Consider the following 16920-nt stretch of genomic DNA (forward strand, 5'->3'; position numbering starts at 1 on the left):
TACATCATCAACCAAATTGCTCTGAGAAAATGTAAATTGTCTGTCTGGGTTTTTATTGGCCAAGGTGTAATCTGCCTCACAGATACCCAAATCCTAATTCTAGCCTGACTTCATGCTTCATTCTCTTCCTTAACCATCCCTGACAACATTATATAAGATTCGATACATATAAGATTTATCTAAATAATCCCTTATCTTAATCCCTTACTTCATCTTTGAACTTCAACCCACCCTTGTCTCTTATCACATTAACTCCCTCTCTGAGCCATACTCTGTGCCCGACACCCATACCAGGGAAAAGAGGACCAGCAGCAGGCAATGGGGAACTGGGTAACGTATTTGTACAATTCGCTTTAAAAATATCAAAAAACTTAGAGTTTTATTTTCTTTAAAGTTTTTTAAATTGTTTTAAATTTTTAAAAAAATTTAGAGTTTTATTTTCTTTAAAATTTTTTCCTTTACCATTTTAACTGTGAATTACATTATAAAGAAAAAGAGCATAAAAGCTAAGAACACAATTTAATAAATAATATGAATAGCCATATAACAACTCTCAAGAAATAAAACACTAACGATAGTACAGAAAGTCCACATATGTCCCACCTGCGTGAATATAATTTCTCCCTCCACCTTAGAGGTGCTTGTGTGAACATAATTTTTTCCTTCCCCCTAGAGATAACCATTATTCTGAATTTTATAGTAGTAATTGTTCCACTTTTTCCTTTAGTTTACCACACAATTTCTAAACAATGCAGTTTAGTAGGTTTAGGTTTTATTTTTGTTTCTGTTATATAAATGAAATCTTGTTTTATATACATGCACATATTGCTTTTTTTTAGCAGAGGGTCAGCATTATCTAAGATTTATCCATGTTGTATAGACCTATAGTTTGTTCATTTCCATTGCTTATAACATCCCATTGTTTCAGCATACCATACTTTTTTTATCCATTCTACTGTTAATGAATTTTGGGTTGGTTTTGTTTTGAATGAGTGTTGGTTTCCTTTTTTTCCAGCTTTATTGACCTAGAAATGATATGTAATGTTGTGTAAGTTTAAGATGTACACATGTTAATTTGATACATTTGCACATCGTGAAATGATTACCACAGTCACATTTTTAACACCTCCATCATCTCACGTAATTATCATTTCCTTTTTGAGATAAGATCATTAGAAATTTACCTTCTTAGCAACTTTCAAGTATTTCATTTGCACCTTTGACTGACGTGTCCCCATCTCACCGACCCCCTCAGACTCTTGGAACCGCCATTCTGCTCTCTGTTTCTGAGTCTGGCTTTTTAGAATCCACATGAAAGTGCGATCATACAGTATTTGACTTTCTCTGACTTATTTAGCATAAGGTGCTCAAGTTACATCTTTGTTATTGCAAATGGCAGGATTTCCTTCTTTCCGATGGCTGAATAGTATTCCACTTATACCACATTTTCTTTATCCACTCATCCATTGAATGAACACTTAGGTTGTTTCTATATCTTGCCTATTGTGAATGATGCTGCGCTAAATATGGGAGTGCCATATCTCTTCAAAATACCGACTTCGTTTTCTTTGGATATATACCCAGAAGTGGGATTGCTGAATCACATGGTATTTTTAATTTTTTCAGAAACTCCCATACTGTTTTCCATAATAGCTGTATCAATTTACATTCCCACCAAGAGTGCACGAGAGTTCCCTTTTCTCCACATTCTTGCCAACACTTATCTTTTATCTTTTTGATGACAGCCATTTCAACAGATATGAGATGATATCTCATTATGATTTTGATTTGAATTTCCCTGATGATTGGTGATGTTGAGCACCTTTTCATGTACTTGTTGGCCATCTGTATGTCTTCTTTGGAGAAATGTCTATTCAGGTCCTTTGCTCATTTTTTAATCCAATCGTTTTTTTACTGTTGAGTTGTTTGAGTTATTTATACTTGGAATGCTTTTAATCTTCTTAAATTTGTAAGACTCATTTTATGACCTAACATGTGATCTCTCATGGAGAATATGCTCTTGAGAAAAATGTGTGTTTTTCGCTGTTGGGTGGAAAGTTCTATATATGTCACTTAGGTCCATTTGGACTATAACATTGTTTAAGTCATCTGTTTTTTGTCATTTTTCTATCTGGATGTTCTATCCCTTATTGTAAGTGCAATAGTGAAAATTCCTACTGTTATATTGCTGTCAATATCTCCCTTCTAATCTGTCAATATTTGCTTTAAATATTTAGGTGCTCTGATTTGGGGTGCATATACATTTATAATTGTTATACTGTCCTGTTGAATTAACCCTTTTATCAACATATAATGACCTTCCTGTCTTTAGAGACAAGATTTAAAGTCTATTTCTTGTGATATAAGTATAATCACTACTGCTTTCTTTTAGTTACCATTCGAATGGAATATCTTTTCCATTCCTTCACTTCCAGCGTATGTGTGTCTTTAAATCTAAAGTGGGTGTCTTGTAGACAGCACATTGCTAGATCTTGTTTTTTGTAATACATCCAGCTATTCTATGCAAGGTTTAATCCATTTATAGATGAGGACTTAATGTTGATGTTTTCTTGATTGTTTTCTCTCTGATTTATACTGTTTTTCTTCTCTTCCTCTCGCTATTTTCTTTTGCTGTTTGATTATTTTTATAGTCCTTTGCTTTGATTCTTTTCTTTAAATCTTTTGTATATCTATTATAGATTTCTTCCTTGCAATTACCTTGAAGCTTGCATAAGATATCTTGTTAAACTATTTTAAGTTGATAGCAACTTAATTTAAATCACATGTAAAAACCCTATACTTTTGCTGCCTCCCTGTGTGTTCTTGTAGTCGGTGTTTACTTATTTTTATTTCATGCATTTATTAACAAATGTTTCTCTTTTAACTTTTTTATATGAGGGTTAAAAGTAATTGATACGCCATCATTACAGTGTCAGATTGTTCTGGTTTTGTCTCCATTGTTACCTTTACCAGTGAGATTTATCCTTTCAGGTATGTAGATCCTCATTGGTAAAGACTATGGGGGTCTTCACAGAGATGGCTATCAAGGTCCATGGTGGCAGCCAGGGCTGCTGGGTGGGCTCCCCTTGCTCTTCTTTCCCCTCATCCGAAGTCGTAACCAAGGGAATTTCTCTTGGCACAGAGCTGTGCCGGCCTGGGGCTTAGAGTAACACAGGTACGATGCTTTCTGTTTGCCAGCCTCAGTTTCGTGCTCCACTGGGTCACTACAGCTTAGCTGTCTCCTGGAGCTCTCGCAGAGCTTTTTTGTCAGTGGACCATTGTTAAATTGTTGTGTTTGTGGGAGGACTTTCTAGTCAGCCATCTTTCTGGTGTCAATCCTCTTTTTAAAATTTTTTCCCCACTTTTATTGAGATACAATTGACATACACTTACTGTATAACTCTAGTATAGCAAATGGTTTGGCTTAATATATTGCGAAATAATGACCGCAATAAGTTTCGTTAACATCCATCATCTCACATGGATACAATAAAAAGAAAAAAGGAAAAATATTTTTCTCCCTGTGATAAGAATCTAGGATTTACTCTCTTAACAACGTTTGTGTTTATCATGCAGCACTGTTAACTATAAGCGCCGTGTCGTGCGTTACATCCCTAGTGCTTATGTACCTTGTAACTGGAAGTTTGCACCTTTCCTGACTACCTTCCTTCAGTCCTGCCTCCCACCACCTCCCACTTCCAGTAACCACAAGTCTGATCTCTTTTCCTATGGATTAGGTATGTTTTTCTTCTTGTTTTTGTTTAGATTCCTTATATAAGTGAGATTATCCAATATTTGTCTTCCTCTGTCTGACTTATTTCACTTAGCGTAATGCCCTCAAGGTCCATCCATATTGTCACAAATGGCAGGATTTTTTTTCTTCTATTATTATTTTTTTATGGCTGGTTGATATTCCATTTTTTTATATACCACAACTTCTTTATCTATTCATTTGTCAGTGGACGCTTAGGTTGTTTCCATGTCTTGGCTGTTGTAAATAATGCTGCTGGGAACATGGAGCGTACGTATCTTTTCAAGTTAGTGTTTTCATTTTCTTTGGATATGTTCCCAGTAATGGAATGGCTGGATTATATGGCAGTTCTATATTTTATTAGGATTCTCCATAGTGGCTGTATTACTTTACAACTCCACCAACAGTGCACAAGGGTTCCCTTTTCTTCACAACCTCTCCAGCAGTTATTTCTTGTCTTCGATGATGGCCATTCTCACATACATGAGATATTATTACCTCATTGTGGTTTTGATTGTGTTTCCCTAGTGACTCATGATATCGAGCATCTTTTCATGTACCTGTTGGCCATTCATATAATCTTCTTTGGAAAAAATATCTATTCAGGTTCTTTGCCCATTTTTAAATTGGATTGTTTGTGGTTTTTGCTATTAAGTTGTATGAGTTCTTTATATATTTTGTATATAATCAGATATATGCTTGCAAATATTTTTCCCATTTCATAAGTTGTCTTTTCATTTTGTTGGTTCTTTGTTTGTTTTTGCTGTGCAGAAACTCTTTGATTTCATGTAGTCCCACTTACTTATGTTTTATTTTATTGCTATTGCTTTGGGTATCATATCCAAAATATTATTGACCAATGTCAAGGAGATTTTTTACCATGTTTTCTTCTAGGAGTTTGATGGTTTTGGGTCTTACATTTAAGTCTTTAATTCATTTTTGTGGGTGGTGTAAGATATGGGTCTAGTTTCATTCTTTTACATGTGACTGACCATCCCATTTTCTCAACATCATTTATTGTAGAGATTGCCTTTTCTCCATTGAGTATTCTTGGCTCTCTTGTCAAATATTAGTTGACCATATATGCTTGGCTTTATTTGGGGGCTCTCAGTTCTGTTCCAATGACCTATTTGTCTGTTTTTATGCCAATACCAAACTGTATTGATCCCTGTAGCTTTACAGCATAGCTTGGAAACAGAAAGACTGATGCCTCTCTCTTTGTTCTTCTCGGGATTTCTTTGGCTGTCTGAAGTCATTTGTGGTTTCATATAAATTTTAGATTTCTTTTTTCTACTTCTGTAAAAAAAAAGTCATTGGAATATTGATAAGGATTACATTAAAACTATAGTTGGCTTTTGGTAATATTGACATTTGAACAATATTAATTTTTCTAATCCATGAACACAGTATATCCTTCCATTCATTTGTGTCTTCCTCAATTTCTTATATCAATGTAGTCTTTAGCGTAGAGATATTTCACCTCCTTGATTAAGTTTATTCCTGAGTATTTTATCGTTTTTGATGCTATTGTGAATGGAATTATTTTCTTCTTCAGATAACTCGTGGTTGGTATATAGAGACACTGCCGAATTTTGTATGTTAATTTTGTACCCGGCAGCTTTACTGAATTTGTCGCTAACAGGTTTTTGGTTGGAATCTTTAGGATTTTCCGTATGTAAAATCATGTCATCTTCATCAGCAAATACAATTTTACTCTCTTTCCAAATTATATGTCATTTTTTTTCCTTGTCTGATTGCTCTTAGAACTTTCAGTACTATGTTGAATAGGCGCATTGAGAGTGGGCACCCTTGTCTCGTTCCTGATCTTAGAGGAAAAGCTTTCATCCTTCACTATTGAGTATGAGGTTAGCTGTGAGTGTGTCATATATGGCCTCTATTACGATGAGGTGTATTGCTTCTATTCTTAATTTGTGAAGAGTTTTTATTATAAATAAATTTTAAAGTTTGTCAAATGCTTTTACTGCATCTGTTGAGATGATCATATGATTTTTATCTTTCCTTCTGTTAATGTCATGTATCTCATTTATTGATTTGTGTATGTAGGACCACACTTGCATCCTAGGGATAAATGCCATTTGATGATCATGTATGATCCTTTTAATGTGCTGTTGGTTTGCTAGTATGTTGTTGAAAATTTTTGCATCTTTACTCATCATATTGGTCAGTCGTTTTTGTTACTGGTAGTATCCTTTTCTGGCATTGGTATCAGGGTAAGGCTGGCGTCACAAAAATGTGTTTAGGAGTGTTCCTTCAATCCAATTTTTTGGAAGATTTTGAGAAGGATTGGCATTAACTCTTCTTTAAATGTTTGGTAAAATTCTCCAGTAAACCATATGTTTGTTTGTTCGTTTGCTTAATAATCATTCTGATGGGTGTAAAGTGGTTGGTTCCTCATGGTTTTGATCTGCATTTTTCTAATGATTAGTAATGCTGAGCATCTTTTCATGTACTTATTTGTTTAATCTTCTCTGGATAATTGTGACTCAAGTTCTTTGCCTAGTGTTTAATTGGGTTGTTTTTGTTATTGTTGAATTTTAGGGGATCTCCCCATATTCTGTATATGAATCCCTTATCATATATATAATTTGCAATTTGATGCACCAAAGTTCTTAATTTTGATCAAGTTCAATTTGTCTATTTTCCCTTCTGTTGGCTATGCCTTTGGAGTCACATCTAAGAAATCATTGCTATCAAATGTTGTGGAGTTTTTCCCCTGTTTTCTTCTAAGTATTTTATAGTTTTAGTTCTTACATTTAAGGAATGAACTATTAATACAGCCAGCAACATAGATGGATGCTAAGTTAAAATGCCAATTTTAAGGTGTTAAATACCATATGATTACATTTGTATAACATTTCGACGATGACAAGATTTTAGTCATTGAAAGCAGATAAGTGGTTGCCAGAAGTTAGGGTTAACAGGCACTTTGGACTCTTAAGGAATAACATGAAAGAGTTTCTCCTTGGTGATGGAATAGTTCTATATCATGATTATGGTGGTGGTTACGTGATTCTACACGTGTGATAAAATTTTATAGAGCTATACAAAAAAAAAAAAGAGTGCCTATAAAAAAGGTGAAATCTTAATAACATTATTAGTGTTGTACAACATCAATTCCAGGTTTTGACAATGCGCTAAGATTATGTAAGCTATTGTCATGGGGGAAAGCTGACTCACTTTTCCTATGAGTCAAACTATTTCAAAATGAAATGGTTTAAATTATATTTTAAAATTCCTTCAACATTTGCCCAGTGTACCAAGAATAAAGTCTAAACTATTTCCCAAGACCTACAGTGCTTAGCATGATGTGGCCCTGGACTATATTTCTCTAGCTTTTTCCTGTTAGTCTCCCCCTTACTCACTCCGATCTAGCCATTATCTTTTTTTTTTTTTCACTTTCTCAGTCATAATAATGATCCTCTCCCACCTCAGGGCCTTTGTAACTGTTGTTCATTCTGTCTGAAATGCTCCTCTCACAGCAGCATTGTGAGAGAGCCAGACACTCCTCTGGATTGTGAGATTTTTTTTTTTCTTGTTTATTCATTCAACAAATATTTTCTAAATATAAGTTTGGGAGGCAGAACCGTAAGGCACCAGTTCAGTTTTGGGCATATTGGTTTGAAGTGCTATTAAGACTACCAGAATCAAAGTTAAGAATCTAATTAAATACATGATTTTGAATTAGATATAAAATTTTGTGTCTAGATGATACAATTTGAGGAGTTGTATAGGAATTGGATGATACTTGGATCCATGTGATTGAATGAAATTACCCAAGGAAGAGCTTGTACTGTGAGAAGAACACTAGGCAAAGAGAATCTAGGACCAAGCTCTGGGGGTGTCTAAAAGAGCAGGGCTGGGTGGTAACATGGAAGTCAGGTAAGAACATCTTTCAAAAGGGGAGATTAGTCCAATTTATCAAATGCTGCTAAAAAATCAGGTAAGATAAACAGAAAGGTGTTTATTAAATTTAACAACATGTACAACCATATATTGATGTCACAACTAGAAAAATACCTTTAGAAATAATAATGTAAAGTTTGGCACTAGCATAGTGAAATTTATTCTGTTATAGTAATAAAGTAAATTGTTTAATAATGATTCATTTTAGAAATCATTTTGGTAATACGTATTAAGAATTTTTAAAGTATTCGTAACTTTTTACCTCTAATCACACTTCCAAGAATATAATCCAAAGGGAAATAGTCTTAACTGTGGAAACGACTGTACAGCTGAAGATGTCCATGGCAGTAATATTTATAATGTTGAAACAATAAAACTACCTAAATGTCCAATAGGGCTTTGTTAAGCCAATGATGATAATTCACTCATGCTGTCATTAAAAATCATATCTATATAGACTTCTGGTTATATAATATGAATATGTAACAGTAGCCTACATTTGGTAAATCCTAAGAAAATACCCTGAATGCATTTTTTATATTTTTGATAATTTCTCTGTGGTCCTATAGTCTCGCCCTTACTGACACTCATCATAGCCATCTCGAAGGCTCCTTTGTGGATGGCTGGCATATTTCTAGGAAATTAAAAAGGAGCACTATTGGATGATTAGGGCAGAACAGAGCTATAAAATTCTAGACTGGTCCTCATCTGATTTTTTTAATTCTAGGGATTCCCCATAATGAAACTATTGTCTCTGTCCTGAAAATACCTTCTGAGGGATAATTCCTGTCAATTCGACGTCTTAAATCTCATGAGATTTTTTTTGTTAAAGCCTCAAGATATCATTTGAAACCTGCCTTGCAAGAGTATATTATTCTGAAGGCAGGCTTATATAGAAATAATTCTAACAGATTAGTTTTAGAAACCCCATATGTAGTTCATTGATAGTAAACTAAGGGTATTTATTTAAGGGTCCTCATAGTCTCAGTTTATTCAAGATTCTGATTGTGCATGGTATTTTCTACATGTTAGAAATTATATTATGATTTATGTAAAATTCATAAAGTTCCAATGGGGAGAAGGCCAAATGGTAGGAAAAAAACAAACTTGAATCTTGAAAATGTGGTAAATTTATAAATATAAATAGCATCTTAACTAAAATAATAAATTCAATATATCATGATACAATTTTCAAATAATTTTGGCTATGAAAAGAGTAAAAAGATTTTTTTTTTTACAGAATTCTATCGTACTTAGCAAGCAGTTGGCCAGTTGGGGACAGAGGCCTGCCATATATACATTTCTGAAGAGAAAAGCTTATTTTCCACATGGAAAAATGAATGGGTATTTAGTTTTTAAATTTCAAATATAAAATTCACTTTTATAATTCAGTAAAGTAACTATCAGATACTTAAAGAGATTTCTAAACCCTAGGGGAATTTTATGAATATCTTACATGTAATTTCCAAGTAGCTTCTTTTATGATACACACACAAAAAATTGTGATGAGAACTAGTTACCAATTCAGAAAATGCCAGTCAGACTCCTGGCTTATAGTTTCACATTTTGTATTAATACCAATTAATAATCCAAGAGCCTTATTCAAGATGGCAGCAAATCTTCAAGTATTTCCTGCTGGTTCATAAAAGTATGACACAGTGGTGTGACTGATGACACAATCATTACCACCATAAGTGCCTGTGCGCACACGCGCACCCCCCGCCCCCACACACAAATTTCACCTGAGAAGTAAAATCTGTTCCTGTTAAAGTTAGCAGGATATCATTAGGTTTACGCAGCCTTTCTTAACCTGTTGAGCACCTAGGCTCATAACTAAAAGGTAAAGTTCCTGCCCTCAATGGTCTTATAGTTGGTGTGGGAGACACGTAAACAAACAGATGTTGCGCCAGGGGCGATTGCAGGAGAAGTGAAATACACACAGGGCAGACCAGCTAAGGCCTGGAGGGAATCACAGAGGATTTTCCCGAAGAGCTGATATCTATCTACATTATTGACAAGAAATAAAAGTTAGCAACTTGAGGAAGCATTCCAAGCAGAGGAGCAACATATACAGGCAGCTTCAAACGGAGACCTGAGAAAGCAGGTGCATTCTAAAAGATGCAATGAAATTCAATTCATGGGTAGACAAAAGGATGTCATTCAGAGAGATCAAGTATTTTTGAAACACGAATAATAATCTGGAGCTAAAATTCTTGCTGATTCTATAAGTGTGGGAGGTAAGGAAGAGAGCATGAGCATGAAGATAATTCTCATCCTAAACGGCAAAACGAAGTTTGCATACCCAAATTCAAGCAAGGAATACGTGAGAAAGGAAAATTATAAGCTAATCTCATTTGCGAACTTAGTTGGAAAATCCAAAATAAAATTTTTGCAAACTCAGTCTAGCGGTATGTGAAAAAAAATATGACATGTGATCAAGTTGGCTTATACCAGAAGTGCAAGGTTAGTATAATATTTTTCAATGTTTTAATGTAATTTGCAACATAAATAGATTAAAGGAATAAAACTACATGGTCGTTTTAATAAGGACAATAAAACTTTACTTAAAAATGAAATTGTTCTTTACTTCATATCATATATAAAATAATCTCATACGAATAATAATATAATCTCAGAAAGCATACAAATGAAGGGTTAAAATGAAAAATTTTTAGAAAAAATATAACAATAAAAATAACATTGTTTTAGAATATTGTTATCACCTCAGGATAGACAATAATTTCTATAATAAACGAAAAGATAAAGAAGTGATAAGGTAAAGATTTGATAAACTCGGCTCATTAATAAATGCATGAAATGATGTTCAACCTTATTAGTAATCAAAGAAAAATATTAATAGCCCAATGAGATCCATTTTACATTTACCAAATTGTTAAATATATTAATGTTTTAGAAGGTTGTTTGTGAAAATTTCTCAGTTTTTTCAAGCTGCTATAGCAAAATACCATTAACCGGGTGGCTTATAAACAACGGAAATTTATTTCTCACAGATGTGGAGGCCGGAAGTTTGAGATCAGGGTGCAGGCATGGCTGGGTGAGGGCCCTCCTCTGGGTGGTAGACTTCTGGTTGTATTCTCACTGGTGGAAAAGGCGAGGGGGCCTCTTTTATAAGGACATAAACCCCATTCATAAGGACTCTACCCATGACTTAAGCACTTTCCTTAAAGTTTACCTACTAATACCATCACATTGAGAATTAGGATATCAACATATAAATTTGGGGGAGAAACAATCAATTAAACCATAGCAATATGCAACAATGGGGACACTTACATACATTGCTAGTAGACGTGTAAATTGGCACAACCAATTTAAAAGATAATTTTACATTATCAGGCAAAGTCGAAGATGCACATACCAATGGTTTAGTGTTTTAATACCAATATACACCCTAGTGAAACCCAGGCACAGGTTACCAGGAGATGTGTAAAAGTATATTTGTAACAGCATTGTTTGTAATAGCAAAAAAGATCAAAATTCTAATTTTTATTCATAGACAGATGGATAAACATTCTGTGATATAATCACACTATAGAATATATATAGTACATAGCAGTGAAAAATGAATCAAACGCAGAACACAAATCAACATGAATGAACAAACATACTATTGAATGAAAAGGGAAGTCATTGAAGAAAATACAGTATGATTCCATTTTTATAAAGTGCAAAAATGTGAAAATTAAACAGTACATAGTTTAATTATATACATGCAAATGTATATATGTCTGTATGTACCTGATAAACTAGGTTTTTAAAGTGTGGCGATTGACTTGTATATTAACCTTGTATCCTAAAACCTTGCTGTAATCGCTTATTAGTTTCGGGATTTTTTTGTCTGTTCTTTGCGATTTTCTACATGGATAATGATGTCATCTGCAAACAAAGAACATTTTATTACTTCCTTCCCAGTCTTGTTTACCTTTTATTTTATTTTCTTGTCGTGTTAGTTAGCAGTCCCAGTATGATGGTGAATTGGAGTGGCAAGAGGAGACACGTTTGCTGCTGGTTCCTGTCCTTGGAGGAAAGCATCTAGTTTCTCACTATTAAGTTTTTTGAATGTTTTTTGTAGCTGCTCCTTTATCAAGTTGAGTAAGTTCCTCGCTTTTGCTAGTTTGCTGAGAGTTTTTATTGTGAATGAATGTTGACTTTAGTCAACTGCTTTTTCTACATTTATTGATATGATTATTTTCTTTTTCTTTCTTAACCTGTTGATATGATGGATTACATTAATTGATTTTTTAATGTTGAACCAGACTTGAATACCTGGAACAAGTCTCATTTGGTCACAGTATATAATTATTTTCACACTTTGTTGGATTTAAAAGATCTGTAGCTTCATCTGTAACGTGTGTATCGGGTTTCGGTACTAGAGTAATGCTGGCTTCATAAAATGAGTTGGGAAGTGTTCCCTCTGCTTCTGCTTTCTGGAAGAGATTCTAGAGATTGACATCATTTGCTCCTTAAATGTTACAAGTCACCAGTGAACCCATCTGGGCCTCGTGCTTTGTGTTTTGGAGGTTATTAATTATTCATGCAATTTCTTTGTAGGTATATCCCTATTCATATTATTTCTCCTTATGTGAATTTTGATAGATTATGTCTTTTGATTGGCCCATTTCATCTAAGTTATCAAATTTAGGGGCATAGAATTATTCATAGTATTATTTTATTATCCTTTTGTGTCCATGAAATCAGTAGTGGTGGCCTTTCTTTTATTTCTGGTATTAATATATTGTGTCCTTTCTCTTTTTTTCTAAATTAGCCCATCTGGAGAGTTTATGAATTTTGTTAAACTTCTCAGAGAACCAGCTTTCAGTCCTAACAATTTTCTCTACTTTTGTTTTGTTTTGTTTTCAATTTATTGATTTCTCCTCTGATTTTTATTATTTCTTCTTCTTCTTTCTTTAGGTTTATATTGCTTGTTTTTCTCTAGTTTCCTAAGGTGGAAACTTAGATAATTGATTTTAGATCTTTCTTTTTTTCTAAAATATGCATTTAATGCTAGAAATTTCCGTCTAAGCCCTTCTTTCACGTCATCCCCCAAATTTTGGCAAGTTGCGTTTTCATTTTCGTTTAGTTCGAACTATTTTTAAATTTCACTTAAAATTCCTTTCTTGGCTACTATGTTATTCAGAAACGTGTTGTTTAATCTCCAGATAGTTGGGGATGGGATTTTTCCAGCTAACTTTCTGTTATTGACTTCTAGTTTAATTATATTATATTTTGAGAGCATACTTTGTAAGATTTCTATTTTTAAAATTTCCTTAAGGTGTGTTTTATGACCTGGGATATGGTATTTCTTGGTGAATGTTCCGTGCGAGCTTGAGAAGAGTGTGTATTCTGCTGTTGTTAGACGAAGTATTCTTTAAATGTCCATTAGATATGGCTGATCGACAGTGCTGTTCGGTTTGACTATGTCCTTCCTGATTTCTGCCTGCTGAGTCTGTCAATTACCGATAGAGGGGTTTTGATGTCTGCAACCATGCTAATGGGTTTTTCTATTTCTCTTTACATTCTTCATTGTTTAGTAAGACACACATGTGGCAAACTGGTTTTTAAAAGCAAAGGAATGTGAACACAAACGCTAACACTCAATCAGGCCAGGGATTTCCTGTAAGTAGAGGGGGAGCAGGGAGGGAGGGACGTACAGTAAAGTTCCAAGGTATTGGTAACATTCTGATTTTTGATCTGGGTGACTAGTATACAGGTGTTTATTTTAGCGTTATTCTTTAAATTGTGTATGTGTATCATATAGTCTTTTGTATATATGATACGTTAAAAAAATTATTCAATACGTGATATTTTAAAAAATATGAAGAAAATATACATATGTAGAGAATATCAGAGGTCCATTTTAAAAACATGGCCTTGGATAGCCATAAAATACTGCCCACATGATCGACTAATCTGGTTTTAGAAAAGATTATCTATATAAAAGATATATTTTGTGGTAAAACAAGAAAGCGAAGTCGAAGCTATGGTTCTTGGGCAGGACCCGAAGGACAAGTGGAAGGACAAGTGGAGATGAAGGAAAGAGAATGGGTGCTCCGAGAGAGGGGAAGAGTACGAAGAGTTTTGGAAGAGGCAAAAAGAAGGAACACAACCAAAATATAATAGGGCAAGTAAGGTTGAATAAGAACAAATAGTGGAAAATTCTTGAAAATCATTTGGAATAGTTTGAATTTTTTCCTAAGTATAATTAAGGGGCCACTGAAGTTTCTGAGCAGAACATGACTTCATGAAAATCAATTGAAAGGAGATAAATTAAAATATGGCAGATAAAATACATTTATTTATCTCTGTTCTCTACATAGTCTCACTAAAATAACAGGGAGAAACGTTTTTAAAGTTATGAAGACAAACAACGGGAAGGAAAGCAAGAACAAAAGATAGAAAGCAGAGATAGAAGTGTTAACCAACTTAGTAGAGCACAGAAATTCTGTTAATTAACAGCTTGCGGAAGGGAAATGTAACGTGAGGGGAACACCCCAGCGTGCCTTCCAGCCCTGCTCCCTGAATATGGAAACCTAGCATCTATCTTCCTGGCAAGACAGAAAAGAATTGTTCTTTGGATTAACTGATCAAACCTACTTAATAAAACTTAAGTTTGGAGTTGGGAGGGAAGAAGCAGCGTGGGGCACAGGGGAATGAAGGATGTATCCTTTACATCTGATTCACAGCTTGTTGCTGCTTCTCTTTTAAATATTAATGGCCAACCAAGGACCACCAGGCAATTACAGAAAGCCTCCAGCGTGAATGTCAGAGACCTAACTCAATAAAAAGAACAATGGAACTCAGAGGAGACAGCACAGAGTGAGGAGCAAAAAAAAAACTTCACAAAAAGACATAAACAGCATCTTTATAGAAATAGAAAATGTTATATATGTAAATGAAGATTAAGATGCTATAAAATGGAAAACAAGTAAGAAAAACATGAAAAGTGTACAGTCACAATTTAGAAACTCAAAAGTTTGAAAGCAAAAATGATAAACATGAAAAATTGAAAAGCTCAGTATGCGCTGGCCAGACTTTGAGTGTTGGGTCCTTCCTGGGCCTTGTAGATGAATGAGTCATTCAAACAAAATACATAGTCGTCAATACTTAGTTGTAATGTGGCTGCATAGATGAGATTATTATACAGCCAGTGGACAACGTAACAAAATGGTACCGATTTTTTTTTAATTGTCCTTGAAACCAATGTTAGAGTTGGTAGTGTGGCTCGCAAAAAGCAGTAATTGAACTGAGTCATGGCGGCATGGTTTAGTGCAGAGAGATTTGGTGACGACCCTACAATTGCCCCAACATGGGGTCCTCTTGACCCACCAGCACCTCATTTTGAGTGGGCAGAATGCCATCACCACCAACCCAAGTATGTATTCATGAAGGAAATTGGAAACTAAAAGAGCATTTACTGACTGTCCTACAAGCTGATGTCTCTGGATTGCCCTGCTAAGAAACTCTCCTTAGAACTTTCTGTATCTTCTAAGATAAATGTCAGTGTTTTCACAAATTCCTCTATGCGTCCGCTTCAAAAGATAGACCCAGCCCTGTCAAATTTTAGAATATCAAGGAAAAAAGGGAAGATTCTAAAAGCATATGGAAAGGCAACCCATTTAAATAATAACAAGAATGAATGTGTCATCTGACTTCTCATTAGTAAACCTAAATACAAAAAGGCTGGAGAAAATGACCTCAAAGTTCTGCAGCTTCTACCTAGCCAAATTATCAAGTGAGTGTGTTAAAGATATTTTTGCATATTCAGGGTCTCAAAAAATTTATGTTCATTTACCCTTTAACAGAGAGCTACTGAAGAATGTGCTTTAGCAAAACAAGAACGATCAAAGCATTGGATCTAGTAAATAGTGGATTCAACCCAGGGAGAGTAATGACAGGAAGTCCTGGGAAACTATTACTAGGTTACCTCTGCATTTACCACATGGAAAATATTATGGAGCGCCATTTCAGCTACGTTTTCTAAATGTAGAAAGCTAATCAAATTTTCAAAAGAAAATAATTATTAACTCTAGGGGAAATACTGTAAATGAATAAATGTATATATATTTATAAAAGATATGTATATTTATAAAAGCACAGTACAGTAACTGGCTCAGTAGTAAACAATATTTACATAGTAATAACAATCTAAACATTATAGATTTAGCCAAACGCTGTGAAATCAATTTGAGAGAAAAGATGTATCAGTAGGTATATGAGAGATACATCTTTATCTGTCATCTAAAGCCAACAAATAATGTATAAAAATTATATACTAAGACAGCACTATACGAGTATTTATTGGGGAGTATAAAGACACATTGCAAAGAGCATTAAAAGTCGAGATTGTTTTCCGTTGGGAACAAGAATAAAGAATGAGGCAGTGGTAGCATTTTAATACTATTTTATTTATTGTACCCAGACTTATGTCGATAAATGTAAAAATAAAGATGATAAATGTCAGCACTGTGCAAGGTAGTTGAAAGAAGAGAAAAAGACCATTTTATCCTTCTATTTTCTATTTTTCTCTTCTTAGGACCTGGCGTATCTCAATACCACTGGTCGCAGATGATGCACTAAAGGAAATTAAAGGAAATAAAGTGGCTTTTCAGGATTGCTTTATTGAAGATTATCTTTTCCTGCTGACTTTTCCTTTGTTGACAATACCTGAGATTCCAGGATTTTTACCAATCACTTCACCACAGGGTAGTCAATTAATGGCAGACTGGATTGCTTGTTTACCTTCAGCTATTGTTGTGGTAGCCGATATGGAGACCTTTCACACAAACGATTCATTTCGTACTTGGACCAGACTCAGAGTGCCTCCAAACGTTCTGACCGATGATGAAAGACACAATGTGTCTGATGTGAACCTATCCTTGAATGGAGTATTTTTTCTAATAAATGGTATTGTTTACTTAAAAAGTTTAACAGCATTTACAAGGCTGGGAAACAATGAAAACCTTCCTGAAGGTGGAATTATTGGCCTTGCATCAAGAAAATGGTGTTGGAGCAAATATAGATTGAAGGTTAGTAAAATATTACATGTATGTATATTACACCTACACATGTAGATATATTTACAATACCCTTTAATTCAGTGATATATTAGAGACTCTATTATGCAGCTTTTTGCAGAGTTATTTTAATTATGGTTGCAAATAGCTCTGTCTTCCTGACTTGACTTCTCAGAGGCCTCTTTACAGAGATGCACCTCAAACAACAGA

At 34.3% G+C, this 16920-nt stretch overlaps 1 protein-coding gene across 1 annotated transcript in view; it reads left to right on the forward strand.

Annotated features, from left to right (window-relative positions):
* The window catches only part of CATSPERE (catsper channel auxiliary subunit epsilon), a 93065-nt gene that overhangs the window by 20278 nt on the left and 55867 nt on the right, over nucleotides 1-16920 (forward strand). The window contains exons 8-9 of the mRNA XM_039883628.1: nucleotides 8916-9019; nucleotides 16230-16722. Of these exons, the coding sequence (XP_039739562.1) occupies nucleotides 8916-9019; nucleotides 16230-16722 (597 nt within the window). The remainder of the gene's footprint in view (nucleotides 1-8915; nucleotides 9020-16229; nucleotides 16723-16920) is intronic.

Source organism: Pteropus medius, unplaced genomic scaffold, assembly GCF_902729225.1.
Source record: "Pteropus medius unplaced genomic scaffold, Ma_sr-lr_union100, whole genome shotgun sequence".
Classification (NCBI taxonomy): Eukaryota; Metazoa; Chordata; class Mammalia; order Chiroptera; family Pteropodidae; genus Pteropus; species Pteropus medius.